We start from the raw sequence: 22,778 nt of genomic DNA on the forward strand, positions 1-22,778 counted from the left end.
AGAACTGTGATTGGCCGGTTCCCTGCCTCAGAGGAAAAGCGTTGTACTGTGTACTGTTAAACCCCACCTTGTTCAGTCACCAGTTGCGCTGCTCAGGGACGCCATGCCCTTTGGTAAAGCAGTTCTCTTTAGCCGAGGAAGACACTGAAGGATTCTGCAGGTTCTTGTGTAGTGATATTCTGTTCGTATTTTAACAAATAAAGCTTGCCTGAAGAGCAGAAGGCAGAGCGAAGACACTAGAGGCCAGGCAGTGATGTCACACACCTTTAATCCCAGCACTAGGGAGGTGGAGACAGGTGTGATGTTGTTGGGCAGAGAGAAGAATATAAGTCGGAGGTTTGGTGGCGAGCATTGCCGTCTACAGTCACGCTGAAGACAGATCGCCCCCATTGTTTGAGCCTTGGTAGAGGTAAGACCTCTCTCGTGGCTTGGCTGCGTTGCTTTTTTGATCTTCAGCTTGAACGCCAGTACCTGTCTCTGGGTTTCTCCTAGTCATGCTGCATCTTGTCATCGGGTGTTTCCTGGCACACGTCACAGGCAGCTGTCAGTCCTTCCCTGGAGGGCATATCCGGGGCCTCAGCTGTGTCCTCTGGTCCCCTGCTGGTACCTTTTGAACTCCTTCCGCGTGTATTCCAGAAGCAGTTCTTCCAGAATTCCCATGGGCCTCTTCTTCCTGACAGAAACCTCACAAGCGGGCGTTATCGCGAAAACTTTCCTGACTCGGACATCATGGCTGATGTTGAGCCCACACTTAATGCTTCTATGCTGTCTCCTCTTTATTGACTCCTTATTCCCTTCCCTCTGAGCTTGACCTCTGTGGTTTCAGTGGCTTACCTGATGGCATGACCCACAGCCTCTTCCAGGAATGGGCTGAAGTCCTGACTTCCAGGCTCAGCTCAAAGTTGCTGTGTTTGTCCCTGTACTATCAAAACAGGCATTCCAGCAGTCACGCACACGAGACACTCCTCCCACCCACACCCTGTCCTGCTGTGATAATATGAGCTCTGCTTCTGCTGGGCCAATTACCCCATCAACACCCAGGCTTTCCTTCTTTCTTCCTGGTCTCTAGACACAGAGTCCAATGTGCACTGTAGAAGTTAGCTCAATTCGGGGAATAACCAGGCTAGTTAAAAGATAAAATGTGTTTTTATTTATTATAAGGGGAAAACTCACAAGACAGGAATGAGAAGTCCAAGCTCAGCTGTGCTGTGAGGGAACCACACAGAGAGAGGGCTCCTGGGCCATGCACTGTTTTTCTCCTGGTCCCAGAAAGCACACCCTAACTTGGTACCACCTCTTAAAGATAATTGGTTGGCAAAGATTCCCCGTCACCTCCCCCTTTTGTCTAAATAAGAGCAATACAAAACTATATACAATAGGAACAGATATCAAGTATAAAATTACAACCAACAATGTTAAGCAAGGAACACATGAAAAATGTGAATAGATATTCTATTCCAAGAGTCTAAGTATTGCATTGGAAATAGGCTTGGCTAAACCATAAGAAGATGGTAACCATGACTTCAACCACATTGAAAGCCTGAGAAGGGAGATAATATTACTTGAGTAGGCAGGAAGTGCAATCAAGCAGCTTCCAAAGTGAGCAGTATTTCAGAGACAATTGGCTACCTGAGCAATCACCCAAAGTCTCATTTGCTATGTTAAAGCAACCAACTTTGGCTAAGGCCTAGTGTAACTGACAGATCATTTTTCAGAACAGTCTTACCCTGTCTTGGCAGGGTTTGGCAGTCCTTTTCCTTGTGTCCTGCTTATCCAGAAGATACCATGGACTTTGTCAGTGGCTGAGGCATGGGCAGTTCCTTACCCAAAAGCTAATTGTGCCAAGAAGAAAACAAACTCAGAGTGGAGTGTCTTTGGTGCTCAACGTTCTCTTGGGCATAGATTGGTGCTATCCGGAGCAATCATGTCTCTTAGGGTTCAAAAGAACCCTAAATTATTTGAATGCCATGTTCTACAGATCCTTGAAGTGGTTGAAGGTTACCTATCTAGGCAGAATACAATCTCTATGTATCTAAGGAACCTAATTATTCTAACTATATGTATAACAAACATTAACAACTATTGACCTATAATATTTAATACCTATATAATTTAAGATTAAGACTTCATGTCAGAATATTAAATAATCTGTAAACAAATGTGCAACAAATGAGGACAATGACCTTAAAATGTAAGCAATATATAAGTATCTTGATCAGAGGTAAGAATAATATATAATGCAATATGAAAATATACCCTAAAATTTGTATCAATATACAAAATGTTCTAAAGAGAGATAGAAACATGCATGTATACAATCTGACAGAATAACTTTGCATAGGGGTACAAATATTGTAAACAGAAATAACAAATATAATTTGAACTTGTATCAATATACAAAAAAGTATACCAATGTAAATTATCCATAAATAATAGCTCACAAGTATTCGCTCTATTACCCACTATTATTGTTAGTGAATAAGTTCACACTAATATCCCATTCAATTTTCCCCTCTTTTATTCTTTTGAGCCTACATAGCTTCCACCCTAACCCTCTACCTTAGACAAGTAATAGTCAACAACCCCTTCAACAGTATCCCCAACCCTGAGAACAAACTTCGTTGGGAGAGGGGACGTCATCTTCTAGAATTGCTTCCAGTTGTCATGGGAGTGATGTTCTTTTTATGGGATTTTGTAAAAGTAAAATGATGGTTAAGTTTCAAGATTACTGTCTAGTATAATGATTTCTGAGTAGTTAATAGGGCTTTTTACAAAGTTCTTATTTGGAGTTCTGGCCAGAACGTCATGAGAAGGTGCATCATTTCAGCAGCTGGTATTCAAAAGACAGTCTTGTAGTAGCGCTGTCAGCATCATGATGACATCTCAACCAGATGGAATTGTTGCTGTGGGGCTCCATCTTCTTACTGGAAACTTCAAAGATTACTGCAGGAAAAGCATCTTTAGTAAACTCTATTGTTCATTGCGAAAAACTTAAACATCATTCATATAAACATACATACAATATAGACAAAATAGGCATAGAGAAAGTAAAATTTTTCCTAAAATCTTCCTTCTGTCCCATACCAGATGGCTCCTGACATAAGACAGGAACTCTGAATGTTCCTTTTAACAACACACTTGGATTTAGAGAAGGACAGAGCCATTGTCCAACTCCAAATCCAGCTCTATATATTCATATATATATGTATATGTATATGTTTTGATCACCTGTCCTCATAAGTTATATTCCTTTTCCTTGATAATCCTTATTGGATAGTTATTTTTCCTTCTGTCAGCATCCAAACATCCAGGGTCTCTTGAATTTTTGAAGGTATGTATTTTCCTGTAAAGACAAGAGCAGAACCCTGCCCCAACCCTATATGATTTCCTCACCACCTATATAGTTGTTACCACTGCGGATGATCCATCATTTCTCTTTCTCAAGAGGTTTCTCTTTTTCAAAGCAAATCTTTACTAATTTTGATGGTTTTCATTGTTTTTCTTCTCCTGTGGAAACAAGGGAGAAACCTTTTCCCCCAACGTAGCACATCTCCCAGTTTCCATTGTGAGGTCAACACTGCCTTGAAATATACTGATTGATTCAATTCAGAAGTTTTTTTTTTTTCCCATTATCTCTGCTGCCATTGTTCCTTTCTCATTTGTGTTAAGAAAATTCAAGGTTAATAAAGCATTATGCAATCTATTTCTGGGGATATTTTCCATCCCTTTCTGTTTCTTTAGCATATCTTATATAATTCAATTTGACCTTTCTATAACTGACTGACCTGTAGGATTATTTGGCATACAAGTAATATGAATTATATTATAATAAGCAAAAAATGTTTCATTTTCTTAGATATATATGCTGTACCGTTGTCTGTCTTTATTTGTGCAGGAATACCCATGATTTCCATAATGTCTAATAAGTGTGTAATTACCGAATCAGCCTTTTCTGAGCTCAAGGCAGTTGCCCATTGAAAACCTGAATACGAGTCTATGGTGTGGTGCACATATTTTAATTTTCCAAATTCCATAAAGTGGAACACATCCATCTGCCAGATCTCATTTCTTTGGGTACCCTTTGGGTTACTCCCTGCAGGTAACAGTGTTTAGTTCTAGAAAGAGCAAATAGGACATCTCTTTATAATCTCCTTAGCTTGTTGCCAATGTAATAGAAAACTTTCTTTAAACCGTTGCTATTGACATGATGTTTGTCACGAAATTCTGAGGCCTGCAATATGCTTCCAATCAGCAATTGATCAATTTCTGCATTACCTTGTGCTAGGGGACCTGGCAGACCCATATGAGAGGGACGTGTGTTATGTATATAGGACAAAGCCTATTCCTGACTTTTCTTGTATATGAATGAATAATGAAGTCAATTCTGTATCATCTGGTATAAATTCAGTGGTTTCCATATGCAAGGCAACTCTTTCTGCATATTATGAATCAGTAACTATATTGAGAGGTTCTTTGAAATCCCTTAGCACCATAAGAATAGCATATAATTCTGCCTTCTGGACAGAATTATAAGTGCTTTGTTCCACCTTACTTAATTCTTCTTATTTGTAACCTGCATTCCCTGATTTATTTGCATCTGTATAAAATGTACAGGCTCCGGTTATTGGTGCATCGCATGCAATTCTGGCAAGAATCCAAGAAGTTCTCTTTATAAGGTTAAGTCTATCGCTTTTGGGATAATTGCTATTAATTTCTCCCAAAATATTAACACAAACTCTTTGTTAAGATTCATTGCCTTCTCATAACTTTTTTATTTCATCAGTAGTGAAAGGCACTATAATCTCTGCTGGGTCTCTACCTGCTAGTTGATGAATGCTCAATTTACCTTTTATAATTAATTCAGAGACGTTTTCCATATAAGTTTTTTTTAATTTTTTACTTGATTTCTGTGGTAAAAAGATCCATTCTAAGGTAATATCATTCCCCTGCATTAAAATTCCTGTGGGAGAAATTCTGGAAGGCAATATGACTAGAATACAATTAAGATTTGGATTCACCCTATCCATATGTGCCTCCTATAATTTCTCCTCAACAATCATCAATTCCTTTTCTGCTTCAGCTGTTAATTCTCTGGGACTATTTAAGTCTTTGTCACCATCTAAGGTTTTGTTTAATGAATTATTAGATCAGGTATTATCCCAACAGCTGGTCGTAGACTGGAAATGTCTCCTAACCATCTTTGAAAGTCATTAGGAGTCCACAACTATTCTCTCCTAATTTGTGCCTTTTGTGTTCTAATCTTCTGTAAACCTATTCTGTAACCTAGGTAATTAACAGAATCTCCTCTCTGAATCTTTACAGGAGCAATTTGTAATCACCATTTAGGTAAAACTTTCTTTACTTTTTTAAACATTCTTTCTAAAGTATCTACATTTGAATCAGATAATAAAATGTCATCCATGTAATAGTAGATTATAGACTTAGGAAATTGCTTACATATTATTTTCAGTGACTGACTATGCATACCAAGATGGTCTCAAGCTTACAGGGAGCCTCTTTTTTGCTCTGTCTTCTGAGTGCTAGGATTACAGGTATCTGCTATCCCTTCTGGCTCAAGAGTAACCTTGCTGTACCCCCGGTGAAAGTACTTTTGGGGACCAGGACCTCTCTCAAACTCCAGAGAGTCTACAGTAGTAAGAACAGGAAGCATTGAATACCCAGCTGATCACTGAGTGATGGGAAGCATGGTCATTCCTGCCTATATCCCTTGGATGTTACCAGACACAGGTTTTCTTTCTACTTGAAACACAATGTTAAATAAGAGGCCATCATCCAATGCAGAAGATAGCAACAGTTTTCTCAGTGAGCTATTAACCCGAACCTCAGCTCTGCAGTCAGCAGGCCCTCTAATGCTACTGTGTGTTGTGGGTGTGGTATGTGATCAGAGGGATACACCAGCCTAGGCCAATTCCTGTAGTTCTTTTGCTGTCACAAGAATACCCTTGTCAGACAGGTTCTTCTGTGGACTGTCTTGCTGGAAGATGTGAATACTCTGAGGTTCTTTGACTCATGCTACTAACTAGGCCCATAGACGCAAGAGGCACACCCATCTCTCAAACACATCCCTGTGGTGATAATATATATGATTATATATCAATATATATATCGATATATTATAGATCCATGATAATATATGACTCCTGTCTCTAGGTCAGATGTAGCAGGATCAGATGTAGTCAGCCGCTGAGTTGGTACTTGGTCTCTTTGATGAAGTGTTCCATCTTGTGGACACAGTATTAGATCTGTCACTGGGTTGAGCATCTGTTGATGGCAGTGGCTAAATAACCCATGGGTAACTACCATCCCTGGTTCCAAGGCCACAGCTGTGGTTTGCTCATCACGCCAGCATTGGACTGACTGATGGCTGAGTCTGGGTGATATCAAACTGTCATAAAAACAATAATGTTTTTTTCTCTTGGGGTGCTTTCTCGTAGATGCTGCTGTGTAAAACAAGAGACTTGAAGGCTTCATCCCATTGGCTTTTGTACACCCACATGCTTCTACCCCAGATTTCTTTCATGATGAATCTTTATGTTTTAGTCTAGAGAAGAAAGATGGTTAGGCAAACAGTGTAAATAATTCTGTATGTAAAATAATGTGTATCATATGACGTCCGCAGTCTCCCACCTGGACATTCTACTGTATCCTGGAGAGCCTGGAATTCTGTGATGTCACCAGTGTTGTGGCAACGCCAACTGCCCTTGAGGCATTCGTTCAGTGCCTGTGTGGTTCACCCACAGCCATGCTGAAACGACTGAACAGGCTGCTTGGGAGACAGGATGGAGAGCGCAGGGAGACCAGAGAGAGGCACAGGGAAGATGGCCTTCAGTCTCCGAGTCACGCATCAAGAAATAAATGGTTCCGGAGAAAGCGCAGTGAGTCCTGGGCAGGGGACAGAGAGATTCCTGAAGAGGAAGGCTTAAGTTGATCCTTTCAGGAGTGGGACTCAGGAGGTGGGAGTCTTCTCTGCTTTTCTGAGTTACTAAAGAGCAGACCCAGAGTCGAGGATTTCTGATGGTGTGTTTGGCAGAGAGCCAGGGATGGTCAAGGCTTCAACTGCTGTGCTGGGGGCCCTCTGCTTTCCCTCTGCCTGTGTGAGGGAAGCACAGAAGGACCACCGAGGTTCCAGTTCCAGCGCTGCCCTTCACCGTCACTGGATTTCTTTTGCATCTGTGTCACTAAAGACAGGGAGAGTAAAGTCCCCCGGACAAAGCAGGAGGTCCTCACATTTTACATCACAACCCCTTGCAGGGCAGGAGCCACCAATTGTTGCTGCATGTCAGTGACCCCTAAGGTTTCTGAATTCCTCTCCTCTCGCTAGCCAATCATCTCTCCTCTAACCAGAGTGCAGGAATGGGCTATCACTCTTCCTGGAAATGTTTGTTCCTGGTGTCTGGGGGCTCCCCTGGGGATGCCCAGGCCTTAGGTATATTCAGCCTCACCTATGAACAGCTGATCATGCCTTTGCTAACACTGTGAGGGCTGGAAAGTATTCTTCTGAAGCTTTCGATCAATTTTTCATTATTACCCATGTGATTTATTATTGTTCTGAAAGGACACCCCCAATCCCCCACCGCCCCATACAATGTTTCAGTCCCATGTGTCTTCTCTGATGTGCTTGTCCACTGTATGGATCTGATCTTCTTCCCCATCATCCTGGGCTAAAGTCTTAGCATCCTTTATTTCTCATCTTATTGATTAGTCGTCTTAGGGATGGCAAGAGCCATTCCTGGGAAGTCTCTGGAAAGTAAATCTTGTCCTCTACCCAGGATGAGCTTGTGAATTAGAATGAACTTGATTCTAATAATCGGGGAGACCTCTGGATTGAAAGGAAGAGGTGCTGAAAGGCTTTGGCTGTGACTCAGGAAAGGCTCCTGGAAAGGGTAGCTTGATTTTTTCTGAATTGGGAAAGAGCTATCTATCAGATAGGTGATGATCCCAAAAGTCTCTTGTCTGAACATTCTGTCGTATCCTGGAGAGCGCTTGGCATCTTCTATGGCAACACCAGTATGGTGGCAATGCCAACTTCCCTAGAGGCATTTATTGTTTATACGGTTCACCAAGAGATATGTACAAGACCAACTGGCAGAGCGATTTCTGGTTTTCTAAGAAGAAGGTGAGACTCAAATGGGACCTTCTAGAAATGGGGTTTGGTAGGTGGGACCATCTGAAGCAATGGGCCTATGCTTCCACAATTGGAGGATTTCTGCCGAGAGTTAGGAATGGTCAAGGCTGCAGCCACTGTGCTGGGAGCTCCTTACTATAATTCTGAGTGTGAAAGAATACAGCAGGAGACAGTGTCACTGTGAGTCGTCAAGGTTGGGTGTTCCTGCACTTTCTCCTCAGTGGATATCTGTAGGTTCCTTGGGTATCTGATGTGAATATCGGGAAGGGAAACTCCCCATCCCTGCACTCAGGTCTGAGACACTCGGTTGCTTTTAGTCTTGGACACAAGTTAGCTGGTCTGGGAGGTGAAATTCACGAGGGCATCAGGACCTTCCTCCATCTTATCAGACAGGAGCTGACATTTTGAAACCAGCATGACTGGGCTAGCCTGTACCTCCCAGGGTCAGTGGGCCTGCAGTAGGGACTGATGTGTTGTGGGATATTTTACTCTTTTGGCTTTCTTGGGGGACCCACTACCAAGATCCCAAATAAATCACACACAGAGGCTTTATATACTTACTTTGGGATGCTTCTTTTCAGCTTTTCTTACTTAAATTATCCCGACTACCTTTTGCCTCTGGGATTTTATCTCTCTTTTCTGTAAATCTTTCACTCTTACACCATGGCTGTTGAGTGAGTTAGTAGCTGGCTCCTTGAGTCCTCCCGTCTTCTTCTTGGGCTCCTCCTTATTCTCCTCTCAGAGTTCACCTTCTGTTTACACACTCTGCCTGCTAGTCCCACCTATCCCTGCTCCTGTCTCGCTATTGGCCATTTATCTCTTTATTAGGACCATCAGGTGTTTTAGACAGGCACAGTAACACACCTTCACAGAGTTAAACAAATGCAGCATAAACAAAAGTCACACAGCTGAAAATAACATTTCTAAATATTAACGGAAATATCTAGCAATGGTGATTGGGGAAGGAGACATGGCTTATGGGCTCCAACTGGAGTACAGTTGTTCTGTTCTTTGGGGGTCTTCATGCATTCCCTCTTCCTTAGGCCTCTTTTTGGGACTCAACATGATCTCTCACAGCCCCGTACCATCTAACTGGACAAATTCACTGATAAACATCTACCTACAGGGAGTGCTGGAAAAACATCAACCTCAACCTCCGTCACTGAGCAGGAGCAGAAGAAGATGAACAAGGTCGATGAACTGACCCTTCAGCTCCAGATGATGACCAATGAGAGGAATGAACTTCGTGCAATCCTGGCCAATTATACCAACAATGATTTGAACAACAGGTAGTCATTATGTCCACTTCTCTGGTGACTGTTTTGACCATCCTGTGTCCACCCCTCATTTCTCATGGCACTTGAGGCTTCACCTCCAACGTGTCCTCCTGCCCAAACTACTTTTCCCATGTGCATCTGAGAGGCAGAACTGAAGCCTGGGCAGGAGTGAGATGGGGACACAGGCTGCTCTGCCTCCTCTTACTGAAAAGCAGAGCCTGCGGCCTGAGTCACATTCTGTGGATGGGGCAGTAGTGTGTGAGCTCACAACATGCATTTCAAAGAGGCCTGGATAGGTGTTGGCTTGTGGGAGATGCTGGGGCTGAGTTCTTGGGGAGTCTTTGTTTTTGACTGGGTGATTTCTTGCTGGATGCTCGGAGAGCAGGGCCTGGTCCACTAGGTCCATCTCAGTGTGTGATTGGGAGGCCTGCAGCTCATCTGGGAAGCTATCTGCTCTTGTTTCTTGTACTCTGAGATAAAGTCACCTACCTGCCTGTTTCTAACATCCTAATTGTGTATGGGTTTATGTGGGTGAAGGCTAAGGGGCCCAAACATTGCCCATATGGCAGTGGCAGGTTTTGCCTTTTTCACTTCTCCCTCCCTTGATAAAACATTTAATTGCATTCCTAAAATTAGTCCCCAGGGCTCATTCCTTCGTTGGCCACTGACTCATTCCTGAAGACAAACACTGAGGTTCAGAAATCAAAATTCATTATTTGGGTGTTCTGGCTTACCTGTCCAATCAGGTCTCACCAACTCATCCTAGCACAGACTTCCCCTTATCTCATTAAAACCCATGGCTGGAAAAAAAAAAAAACAAAACAAAAAAAAACAAAAAAAAAAAAACCAAAAAACAACCCATTCCTTGCCTTCAGCCCTTGCCTGATTCAGAGGCAGCTCCCTCCCCCCCATTCAATGATTGCTCCTCTGAGTCACTAAATCTTCTTTGTGCTGTGATGTCTGAGTGTGTTCTGTACTGTCTCTGAGGGGTTCCCTTATAGTGTGTGTTTGTGTGTGTGTTTGTCCAGATGATGTGAGTCAGAGATTGGTAGTAGGGCCGATGATTTGTTTGTCTCAGAGTCTCAGGTGATATAAGTGCTGAGGCCAGAGAGTCCCACTTTGAGCATCCCTGCCCTCATTCTTCGAGGTTGCCTTGGTGACTGAATGGAATTCCCTGGGGAGTTTATAAAGTCATTGTACTATATGGTTTCCTCCATGGAAATCCTGATTATGAGTTCTGGGCATCCCTGTGAAAACAGGAAAACAGAATAAACTTTTTTTTTTTCTGAAGACAGGAGACATGTCATTACAGGTTTCATGTAGGCCCAGACCCGTGGCACAGACTCCTGGGACATCTTAAAAAGAGCTAGTTTGTTCCTCCAGGCCTACTAAAGAAGCTCATGTAGCCCTGTCTGTCTCTTGACGCTCTGCCTTTCTGCCACTGGGGCAGCTTAGCAAGTCTAAGAAACATCAACAGGTCCTAGTACCTAGGATTAAGGATGTGACATCCAGTGGACTAGGATAATTCAAGACACAGCCGTAATTCCTGTGTTCATGGGGTTCTTTGTTCCTGGGCCCATGCTCTACCATAGGCTGAAATCTGAGCTTGAGGAGCTGAAAATGGATCATCAGAAAGAGATGTCAGAGCTGGAGAAATTCCACAAGGAAATTAGAGAGAGCTCATACAAGTCCAAGAAGCTGACTGAGGAGATCAACTCCTACCGGTGAGTGTCTGATTGGATGGGACCCCTGTACTTCGGAAGGATAGCTTCTTCCCCCACTTTGCCTTTGAACCAAAGTGAGGGCTGTGGATCTAGCTTGTTTACCTTGTACTTGTCCTCCCAGACTGATTTCTCCCAAGTGCAAGGAGTTCCAAGAGCCCCTCCCAACGTGATCCTGTCAGCTTCCAGAGCTTCTAGATAGAAAACATGGTTTGCACCATGAATGGTCTCTGGGACTCTGACTCTGGGACTCTGACAGGGGCTTACATAGCCTGTTGCTATGGGACACAGATGTGGAATGTATTCCCCTTGGGTCCTCTGTCCTCCCTCAGACCATGTTTGCTCTATACCTGATGATGGTCTCCCAATACCATGATCAGTGTAGGACCGGCGTGTGTTGGGGGTGCAAGTTCTTAGAGGTGCATCACCTAGGGGACACTGGCCTGGCTAATGTGGTCTGCAGTCTGGTGTTATCTGAGGACATGGGACCTTGCAGGGAAGGTGGTATTAGTAGGTAGGAGTGGCAGATGGAGGTGGACTGGAGCTCATCATTGCTTGTGATGGTTAAGCACCCTCCACAGCCAGCTTCTGGGGGAATGGACACAGATGAAGGAAAAAGTGGGCATGTTGAACGAAGACAAGAGAAAGCTGAAAGCAGAACAGATTTCCCTGCAAGAGTCCTGTGAGGAGACAAGGAGGCTCTGTGAGGAGGCCCATGAGAAGATCTATAAACTCTGGAGCAAGCAGCAGCGGGTAAGCTGAGGCAGCAGGAGCAAGCTGCCCACCTATCTAATCGCACATACACATATGTACACCATCATGTAACCGTCCACTCAGTTACCCAGCTGACCACCTCCATTCCGTCTAATGGTCCATATCTGGGATCCTTCACAAGTCTCTCTGGGGAGTAACCTCTTGGAACACACAACCTGACTGGAAAACAAACCATCCTGCTCTGGTAGAAGATGCAGTCCATTGAGGGAGATTAGTAAATCACATATCACACACCTACATGTCAGTACGGTAGGAAGTATTCTGTGCTGGGAGCCACATAGGGAGAATCACAGAGCTTTGAGTGAGTGTGTGAGTGAGGACAAGGGCCTGGGGATCATTTGCTTGTTAGAACAGAATATTTCTGTTCCGCTTAAGCTACCAGGCCAGAGCTCTTTGGATCTCCTGTCTCCACACAGGTCGAGCTTCCTATCTTTTTCTGCCTCATCATCTTATTGCTAAATGGTTCTTTTAGTAAGAAAGAGAAAGGACTTGGTGTTTTCTCTCAACTTTTACACATTTTCACTATTTTGGAATTAATGTGTTTTATAATACAAAAATTCAAACCCCAGAGCTTTCTTGAAAACAAAAAGTAGACTTCTTTCCTTTCACCAAACTGAGGTAACCTCCCAGGAAATGTCTGGTTTGTCTCGTTGGCTTCACAACACAGAACCTGGCAGGAAAGACCAGTTGAGGATGTGTGTCCTTCTCTGCTCTGGGTGAAAGGTGACTGTCCAATAACGACTTGCCTGCATCCTGTTTTGTTCTTCTTCTCATCATTGCCTGCTACCATTTTTCTTTCACCTTTGTCTAATCTTGGTTCAGTTGGTTTTGTCCTTGGATCTTGGCCTGGATTTTATTCTTTAAGAAATTCTGAACTTAAATAAATGAATGAAATTCTGAACTGCATAGGTGTCTCCCTCCAGCAGAAGTCCCATAGCCACGCTGAGCTGTGAGAACAGGCTGTCTTAGTGCAGCCCACTTAGGCTCATCATAGTCTATAGCACTCACTACATGTTGTGTCTGCAGCGCTCAGAAGCTGCTTTCATTCCCAGCTTCTTTACGCTGAGTTAAAGTTGGCCTGATGAACGTTGGCAGAAATGAGGACCCCCCCCCCCCCCCCCGGCATTGCTATGGTGTAAAATGGTGTAGCCCTGGGTGAAGCTATGTATAATTTTTCAGAAACTTGGATTGCAGTCACAAGATGACCCTGTGATCCCAGAATGAGAAGGAAAAGTCCACAGAGAATCTAGGGGACACCTGGGTTATAGAAGCATTCCTCAGAGCACCGCCAAACCAGAAAATATTCAAATGTCCATCATTGATGAGTTAAAATTCAGTGAAATCAGGCCCTTCCATGGAATACTGTTAAGCAGGAAATAATACATGCACTCATTTGGCCATGAGTCAGTCAGCCTTCTGTTACTTAGAGAAATCCCTGGCATAATCATCTTACTAGACGGAAAGGTTTGTTTGACTCCTGGTTGTAGATATTTTCTGGTTTTCTGAACTCATTCCTTGAACTCATTAGGCCAAAATTGAGGTAACCTGTGGTTCAGAGAGCTCCTTTTGGAGGAAGCTGCCCCCCTTGGAGTCACTGGGAAGCCCTGAGTGAGAGCAGGGGGCTGGTCCACCACCAGACAGTGGTCCTGTACCACGGAACTAAGCCTTCATTGGACAGTCTGGAAAACTGGCTATGCAAGCGTGGCTAACTGGGTGAAGGAACCCTGGCATCCACCATTTTGTGGCTTGGGTTTCTAAGGCAAGCACTACATTGACTGCTCTGTCCACTGTGTTCTTCTCCCAGGGACCAGGCGTGCATGTAGTGCCTAGACACACAGGCAGGCAAAACCCCCACACATGTAAAGTAGAAATAAAATGAAAACTTACCAAAACAGAGACAGAGTTCACAATTCTCACCACATCACCCCATCCCTGTGCCTGGGTTAGGATACAGGTGGAGAGGGTGTGGGCTAAGGAAAGTAGTTAACTCTCTTCTCTATACAATCCCAGGTGATCTCTTCCTCCATTAGTGTTAGCTAGGAACTACACATGTGGATGCAATGCAGTGTGCTTGTATGTGTGCATCCATGTACTTCTGTGTGTCAAGGAGTGTGTGTGTTTGTGTGTGCCTGTGTGCATGCATGCACACATGTTTACGTGGATGCAGACAACCCTGTCCTAAGAACACAATTTTCTAATGATTAGGAACAACAAAGACTGGAGAAACATCTTCCTTCCCTACTGAAGCCGAAGGAACTGGTTACCCAGCAAAAGGACTCGGCAGGAAAGCTGCAGCATCACTTCGCAGAGTCCCAGACGAGGTAGGAGCATGGACTGGCGGAAGATGGAGCCTAGGGGATCCCCTGTACCTGGATCTCTGTTCTCTTTGGGTTTTATTCATTTGGCAAGGCTCCCAGCCAAAGCCAGGGAAAGAATACCTCAGAGTATCGAGTTGGCTAATACCAGGAACTTTTGTCCAGGAAACAATATGTTTGGTTATTGGTCTTTTGAGGATCGTGTCCCCTTCTTCTCTTGTGAGAAGCAGGAGGTCAATTGTGAGGGACGGTGTGTCTTCTGCCACTTTATTTTCCTTCAGGAACATCACATTGAGAGAGAATATTCTAGTCTGTGGCTGATTTGAATGCAGCCCACTCCAGCTGGTTGCAGGCTCTCTGCAGGGTTCATCAGTTTCCTGTGAGAAGATTTACTCTGGCCATAAACAGATTAGGAGCTGACAAATTAACCCCATGCAGGTTCTGAGCTGTAGGAACAATCAGAGCCTTCTCTGCAATGTTGTGTAGGCTCCACTAGAGGGCAGACATGGAGTTTTACAGGTTGTTCACATTGACCTGGCATCCAATCGTGGCCCGGATCATCTTTCCTGAACTGTGACTCAGACATTGACATTTCTCCAAATTAATGTTTTTGGGCTGTTGAGAAAATATACTCTTTTTTTTTTCTAGTCAGCACGGTGTATTTTCCAGTTCAACTTTTAGCAGTTTTTAAAAGTTGCGAAAACATCCAGCCCAGGGTCTCTGTGATCCGTTTTCCCTTGGGGGAAACAGGGAATGAGCTCAGCTAAAAGGTGATGCTGGATTGTGTAGCTAGTTGGGGCTCAAAAGCTGGCATGGCAGGGCCCCACCAGGCCTCCGTCCTAGCTGTCCATCTCCTCTAGGTCTGAACATCTCCAGCATGAACTGGAAGAGACCACAGCCCAGGAGGAGAGGCTCCTGCAGATGGAGCTGCTGCAGCAGGAGCACTATGTGCCAGGCAAGTGAGCCACCATGGAGCCCCATTCCCACCAACCTGGATATTCATGGTGTGGGTTTTCTTCCTTGACTTTATTTTACTAGAGTTGACTAGGTCCTGATTTATTTTTCGTGCCAGTGTCCCAGAGAGACAGTTTCTATGTCTGATTTCCACTTCTTCTCTGACAGCACCTCTTAAGAGAACTCAGAAGGCTGGAGAAAGCCAGAGACACCTTGAAGGCATGACATTCTATACTCCAGGATCCAGGCCTCCTCTGAAAAAGCCGCATCCTTTCTGCTGTGAATTCAGCATTGAGGAAACCATCAACCTACCATCAGAGGATCCAGCCACAATCTGATCCACCTCTGTTGGCTCACATCCAGAGAAAAGACAACATCATAAATACGCTTGAGATTCAGAGGACACCCCATGAATTACACAGAAGCCTAACATCCATCACCTAGTGGCCCTGGTGTGGGTAAAACAACATGGAGGGAGTTATATGGGTAAACAAGAGTTAATCGGTCAGCTACTGTCAAGGGCTTTGGCAAGTTGACTCCATATGTGATGTGGAATCTGACAAGGAAGACTCTGTCACACTGCTATCCAGACAGACCACACCCAAAGCATAAGATTCTCTCTCTAGTGCAGAGCTGACGCTGACCCCATATCACGCAAACGTGTTGGTGACGATAATTTCCTACAGAGACTAATCCACTTCCTCTTGTCTCATGTTATTGATTTCCTTTTACTTAAAGAAAATTCCAAAGGAAAGTAGGAATTTTGCTTAATTTTGTTTGGTTGGTTGTTTTTGTTATGTTTTAGATTGTTTTGGTTTGGTTTATATATTGGGATATCTGCATTAGTTTTTTTGGTTTTCTTCATCTTAGTGTAAGGTTTTGTTATCTTTTGTTATTTATTTTGTTCTTTCCATTGTTTTAATAGTTTGTTAAGGTTACACACTGTCTATAATGACTGCTGTCTTAAAGCCCCCATTGAATAAATGAATGCTTTATGAATAAAAAGCAATTTCCAACTTTCCACTCTTAAGACTCTTCTTTAGTCAGGTGAGCTGTCACACTCCTGTAAACTCACAACTCACAGGCGTGGATCTGTATCAGCAAGTTCCAGGCCACTTGGGCTGCACAATGATTTCCCAGCCATGGGCTACACAGGCAGATGGCACCTTGGATATGGATACGGATGGCATGGCCTGCTCCGTGTATACCCAGCAGTCTACAGAGAAACTAGACATATCGCATCTTCGGGGTCATATATTCAGGTTCAGTAGAACGTGGTGCACACACTGTACAACATCATGACATCATCATGCAGAGAAAACTAAAGGGAAACACAACTAACTGTAGCCGAGGGTTTTCTGTGTTCTGCGCTGTCCGATTGATGCCTATAAATAATTACTCTGAGTCTTAATATTAATTATTATTGTTGGCAAATGACTCAGGCTTATTACTAGCTAGTTCTTACATTTAAATGGACCCATTTCTATTAATCTGTGCATTGCCGCATGCTGTGATTTACCACTAATTCTCTGGCATCCCACTCCTCCAGTGGCTGGCTACACTGCATCTCCTAGACTCTGCCTTCCTTCTCTCTGTATCTCTGTTTCGATTTCCTGCGTAGCTATAATCTGCTGGACCCTTGGCCAAATCAGCTTCTTTATTAAGCAATGGCAGTAAAACATATTCACAGCATACAGAGGGGCGTCCCACATCACACAACTGCATTGTTCCCGGCCTCTCGGGAAATGAGAACATTCAACAAAAGAGTATACAAAAAATAAGGAAATGCAAAGCAGTCTTCCTCTGGATTTCTTGAAACGTGGGTGATATGCAAAAATGATAACTGCACAGCAGAAATAATGTCCTCCAAGACATGTTGGGTCATTTTGTGGTGCTTTTATGTCTATTGTGGGTGTTTTGCCACTACGTACATGCAATTCTCAAAGTAGCCAGATGAGGGCAGTGGATGTCACCTGGAATGCACATTAAAGACGTTTATTTGCTGTCTTTGCTGTCAGGTGTGTCTTCTTGGACAGCCAAAAGAGCTCTTAATGCACAAGCCACCTCTCCGATCCCTGCTCTTAACTCTCTCCTCCCAGTCATATGTGCTCTGCTAGTAGACTGGATCACCGCAACCAAAGACAGAAGTTTCTTGAGACTTGTAGGGACAGGTCCACGGAGTAGGCATGCTAATTGTCTTAGGCTGCCACACATCCATGCAGGGCTCACAGAGGTTCAGGACCCAGCCCCAGCATCTCTGACTGTCAGACTGGAACGAATGTTCTTCAACTCTCATCTAGGATGACAGTGCAGGTTAGGACTGTCTAATCAAATGCAGAATTTGAGAAGACCCTGTTGGGGGTAGAGGTGGGGTAAGGAACCCCTCTTGATAGTCTAACTAAGCAATATTTGGAGGAGCCTTATGACTAGCTGGAGTAAAATGATCCTGTAGCAGGGGCTACATACCTCCTGTGGAGAGTGTTTCTGTGCAAGACTAGAAAAAGGGAGAGAGATGGTAGATAAACGATAGATAGATAGATAGATAGATAGATAGATAGATAGATAGATAGTAGATAGTTCACAAGACAGGAATCAAAGTCCAAGCTCAGCTGTGCTGTGAGGGAACCACACAGAGAGAGGGCTCCTGGGCCATGCACTGTTTTTCTCCTGGTCCCAGAAAGCACACCCTAACTGGGTACCACCTCTTAAAGATAATTGGTTGGCAAATATTCCCCGTCACCTCCCCCTTTTGTCTAAATAAGAGCAATACAAAACTATATACAATAGGAACAGATATCAAGTATAAAATTACAACCAACAATGTTAAGCAAGGAACACATGAAAAATGTGAATAGATATTCTATTCCAAGAGTCTAAGTATTGCATTGGAAATAGGCTTGGCTAAACCATAAGAAGATGGTAACCATGACTATCTAATCTTCAACCCCATCGAAAGCCTGAGAAGGGAGATAATATTACTTGAGTAGGCAGGAAGTGCAATCAAGCAGCTTCCAGAGTGAGCAGTATATTTCAGAGACAATTGGCTACCTGAGCAATCACCCAAAGTCTCATTTGCTATGTTAAAGCAACCAACTTTGGCTAAGGCCTAGTGTAACTGACAGACCATTTTTCAGAACTGTCTTACCCTGTCTTGGCAGGGTTTGGCAGTCCTTTTCCTTGTGTCCTGCTTATCCAGCAGATACCATGGACTTTGTCAGTGGCTGAGGCATGGGCAGTTCCTTACCCAAAAGCTAATTGTGCCAAGAAGAAAACAAACTCAGAGTGGAGTGTCTTTGGTGCTCAACGTTCTCTTGGGCATAGATTGGTGCTATCCGGAGCAATCATGTCTCTTAGGGTTCAAAAGAACCCTAAATTATTTGAATGCCATGTTCTACAGATCCTTGAAGTGGTTGAAGATTACCTATCTAGGCAGAATACAATCTCTATGTATCTAAGGAACCTAATTATTCTAACTATATGTATAACAAACATGAACAACTCTTGACCTATAATATTTAATACCTATATAATTTAAGATTAAGACTTCATGTCAGAATATTAAATAATCTGTAAACAAATGTGCAACAAATGAGGGCAATGACCTTAAAATGTAAGCAATATATAAGTATCTTGATCAGAGGTAAGAATAATATATAATGCAATATGAAAATATACCCTAAAATTTGTATCAATATACAAAATGTTCTAAAGAGAGATAGAAACATGCATGTATACAATCTGACAGAATAACTTTGCATAGGTGTACAAATATTGTAAACAGAAGTAACAAATATAATTTGAACTTGTATCAATATACAAAAAAGTATACCAATGTAAATTATCCATAAATAATAGCTCACAAGTATTCGCTCTATTACCCACTATTATTGTTAGTGAATAAGTTCACACTAATATCCCATTCAATTTTCCCCTCTTTTATTCTTTTGAGCCTACATAGCTTCCACCCTAACCCTCTACCTTAGACAAGTAATAGTCAACAACCCCTTTAACAGTATCCCCAACCCTGAGAACAAACTTTGTTGGGAGAGGGGACGTCATCTTCTAGAATTGCTTCCAGTTGTCATGGGAGTGATGTTCTTTTTATGGGATTTTGTAAAAGTAAAATGATGGTTAAGTTTCAAGATTATTGTCTAGTATAATGATTTCTGAGTAGTTAATAGGGCTTTTTACAAAGTTCTTATTTGGAGTTCTGGCCAGAACGTCATGAGAAGGTGCATCATTTCAGCAGCTGGTATTCAAAAGACAGTCTTGTAGTAGCGCTGTCAGCATCATGATGACATCTCAACCAGATGGAATTGTTGCTGTGGGGCTCCATCTTCTTACTGGAAACTTCAAAGATTACTGCAGGAAAAGCATCTTTAGTAAACTCTATTGTTCATTGCGAAAAACTTAAACATCATTCATAGAAACATACATACAATATAGAAAAAATCGGCATAGAGAAAGTAAAATTTTTCCTAAAATCTTCCTTCTGTCCCATACCAGATGGCTCCTGACATAAGACAGGAACTCTGAATGTTCCTTTTAACAACACACCTGGATTTAGAGAAGGACAGAGCCATTGTCCAACTCCAAATCCAGCTCTATATATTCATATATATATATATTTATTTATATATATATGTATATATATGTATATGTATATGTTTTAATCACCTGTCCTCATAAGTCATATTCCTTTTTCTTGATAATCCTTATTGGATAGTTATTTTTCCTTCTGTCAGCATCCAAACATCCAGGGTCTCTTGAATTTTTGAAGATATGTATTTTCCTGTAAAGACAAGAGCAGAACCCTGCCCCAACCCTATATGATTTCCTCACCACCTATATAGTGGTTACCACTGTGGATGATCCATCATTTCTCTTTCTCAAGAGGTTTCTTTTTCAAAGCAAATCTTTACTAATTTTGGTGGTTTTTATAGTTTTTCTTCTCCTGTGGAAACAAGGGAGAAACCTTTTCCCCAACGTAGCACATCTCCCAGTTTCCATTGTGAGTTCAACACTGCCTTGAAATATACTGATTGATTCAATTCAGAACTTTTTTTTCCCCATTATCTCTGCTGCCATTGTTCCTTTCTCATTAGTGTTAATAAAATTCAAGGTTAATAAAGCATTATGCAATCTATTTCTGGGGGTATTTTCCATCCCTTTCTGTTTCTTTAGCATATCTTATATAATTCAATTTGACCTTTCTATAACTGACTGACCTGTAGGATTATTTGGCATACAAGTAATATGAATTATATTATAATAAGCAAAAAATGTTTCATTTTCTTAGATATATATGCTGTACCATTGTCTGTCTTTATTTGTGCAGGAATACCCATGATGGCCATAACTTCTAATAAGTGTGTAATTACCGAATCAGCCTTTTCTGAGCTCAAGGCAGTTGCCCATTGAAAACCTGAATACGCATCTATGCTGTGGTGCACATATTTTAATTTTCCAAATTCCATAAAGTGGAACACATCCATCTGCCAGATCTCATTTCTTTGAGTACCCTTTGGGTTACTCCCTGCAGGCAACGGTGTTTAGTTATAGAAAGAGCAAATAGGACATCTCTTTATAATCTCCTTAGCTTGTTGCCAATGTAATAGAAAACTTTCTTTAAACCGTTGCTATTGACATGATGTTTGTCATGAAATTCTGAGCCTGCAATATGCTTCCAATCAGTAATTGATCAATTTCTGCATTACCTTGTGCTAGGGGACCTGGCAGACCCATATGAGAGGGACGTGTGTTATGTATATAGGACAAAGCCTATTCCTGATTTTTCTTGTATATGAATGAATAATGAAGTCAATTCTGTATCATCTGGTATAAATTCAGTGGTTTCAATATGCAAGGCAACTCTTTCTGCATATTATGAATCAGTAACTATATTGAGAGGTTCTTTGAAATCCCTTAGCACCATAAGAAGAGCATATAATTCTGCCTTCTGGACAGAATTATAAGTGCTTTGTTCCACCTTACTTTATTCTTCTTATTTGTAACCTGCATTCCCTGATTTATTTGCATCTGTATAAAATGTACAGGCTCCGGTTATTGGTGCATCGCATGCAATTCTGGCAAGAATCCAAGAAGTTCTCTTTATAAGGTTAAGTCTATCGCTTTTGGAATAATTGCTATTAATTTCTCCCAAAATATTAACACAAACTCTTTGTTAAGATTCATTGCCTTCTCATAACTTTTTTATTTCATCAGTAGTGAAAGGCACTATAATCTCTGTTGGGTCTCTACCTGCTAGTTGATGAATGCTCAATTTACCTTTTATAATTAATTCAGAGACGTTTTCCATATAAGTTTTTTTTAATTTTTTACTTGATTTCTGTGGTAAAAAGATCCATTCTAAGGTAATATCATTCCCCTGCATTAAAATTCCTGTGGGAGAAATTCTGGAAGGCAATATGACTAGAATACAATTAAGATTTGGATTCAGAGTGAAGAAGGAAACCCGTGAGTTGGCCCACCTCTCTTTTCCTCAGGCTGCCGGGAAGATGGCGGACATTCAGACCGAACGTGCGTACCAAAAGCAGCCCACGATCTTCCAAAACAAGAAGCGTGTTCTGCTTGGAGAAACCGGCAAGGAAAAACTCCCTCGGTACTACAAGAACATCGGTCTAGGCTTCAAGACGCCCAAGGAGGCCATCGAGGGCACCTACATTGACAAGAAATGCCCATTCACTGGCAACGTCTCCATCCGAGGTTGGATCCTGTCCGGTGTCATGACCAAGATGAAGATGCAGAGGACCATTGTCATCCGCCGGGACTATTTTCATTACATCCGAAAGTACAATCGCTTTGAGAAACGCCACAAGAACATGTCCGTGCACCTGTCCCCCTGTTTCAGGGATGTACAGATCGGCGACATTGTCACTGTGGGAGAGTGCAGGCCCCTGAGCAAGACCGTGCGTTTCAACGTGCTCAAGGTCACCAAGGCCGCTGGCACCAAGAAGCAGTTCCAGAAGTTCTGACCTGGTACAAATAAAGTTATTTTCCGGCTACAAAAAAAAAAAAAAAGAAAAAAGAAAAAAAAAAGAAAAAGATTTGGATTCACCCTATCCACATGTGCCTCCTATAATTTGTCCTCAACAATCATCAACTCCTTTTCTGATTCAGCTGTTAATTCTCTGGGACTATTTAAGTCTTTGTCACCATCTAAGGTTTTGTTTAATGAATTACTAGATCAGGTATCATCCCAACAGCTGGTCGTAGACTGGAAATGTCTCCTAACCATCTTTGAAAGTCATTAAGAGTCCACAACTGGTCTCTCCTAATTTGTGCCTTTTGTGTTATAATCTTCTGTAAACCTATTCTGTAACCTAGGTAATTAACAGAATCTCCTCTCTGAATCTTTTCAGGAGCAATTTGTAATCACCATTTAGTTACCATTACTTTCTTTACTTTTTTAAACATTCTTTCTAAAGTATCTACAATTGAATCAGATAATAAAATGTCATCCATGTAATGGTAGATTATAGACTTAGGAAATTGCTTACATATTATTTTCAGTGACTGACTATGCATACCAAGATTGTCTCAAACTTACAGGGAGCCTCTTTGCTCTGTC

At 42.3% G+C, this 22,778-nt stretch overlaps 2 protein-coding genes across 3 annotated transcripts; both read left to right on the forward strand.

Moving 5' to 3' along the window:
- The first annotated feature begins 92 nt into the window (after nucleotides 1-92).
- On the forward strand, nucleotides 93-15,555 carry LOC121447073 (myosin-15-like). Of its 2 annotated transcripts, none has more exons than XM_041650112.1 (7): nucleotides 93-409; nucleotides 9,273-9,435; nucleotides 11,016-11,147; nucleotides 11,714-11,897; nucleotides 14,124-14,239; nucleotides 15,094-15,188; nucleotides 15,356-15,555. In XM_041650112.1, the coding sequence occupies exons 2-7, from the start codon at nucleotides 9,329-9,331 to the stop codon at nucleotides 15,523-15,525; spliced, it is 804 nt and encodes a 267-aa protein (XP_041506046.1). In that variant the 5' UTR covers nucleotides 93-409; nucleotides 9,273-9,328; the 3' UTR covers nucleotides 15,526-15,555. The 2 variants fall into 2 exon arrangements, with proteins under 2 accessions (XP_041506046.1, XP_041506053.1); XM_041650119.1 differs by having other exon boundaries at nucleotides 15,094-15,192; nucleotides 15,356-15,375.
- A 6,104-nt stretch (nucleotides 15,556-21,659) lies between these two features.
- LOC121449602 (40S ribosomal protein S11-like) lies at nucleotides 21,660-22,252 on the forward strand. The gene has a single exon (XM_041654158.1). The coding sequence runs from the start codon at nucleotides 21,706-21,708 to the stop codon at nucleotides 22,180-22,182; it is 477 nt and encodes a 158-aa protein (XP_041510092.1). The 5' UTR covers nucleotides 21,660-21,705; the 3' UTR covers nucleotides 22,183-22,252.
- Nucleotides 22,253-22,778: the final 526 nt, after the last annotated feature.

Source organism: Microtus oregoni, unplaced genomic scaffold, assembly GCF_018167655.1.
Source record: "Microtus oregoni isolate MIOR12 unplaced genomic scaffold, Mior012 000000F_ref0000247, whole genome shotgun sequence".
NCBI classification, from domain to species: domain Eukaryota; kingdom Metazoa; phylum Chordata; class Mammalia; order Rodentia; family Cricetidae; genus Microtus; species Microtus oregoni.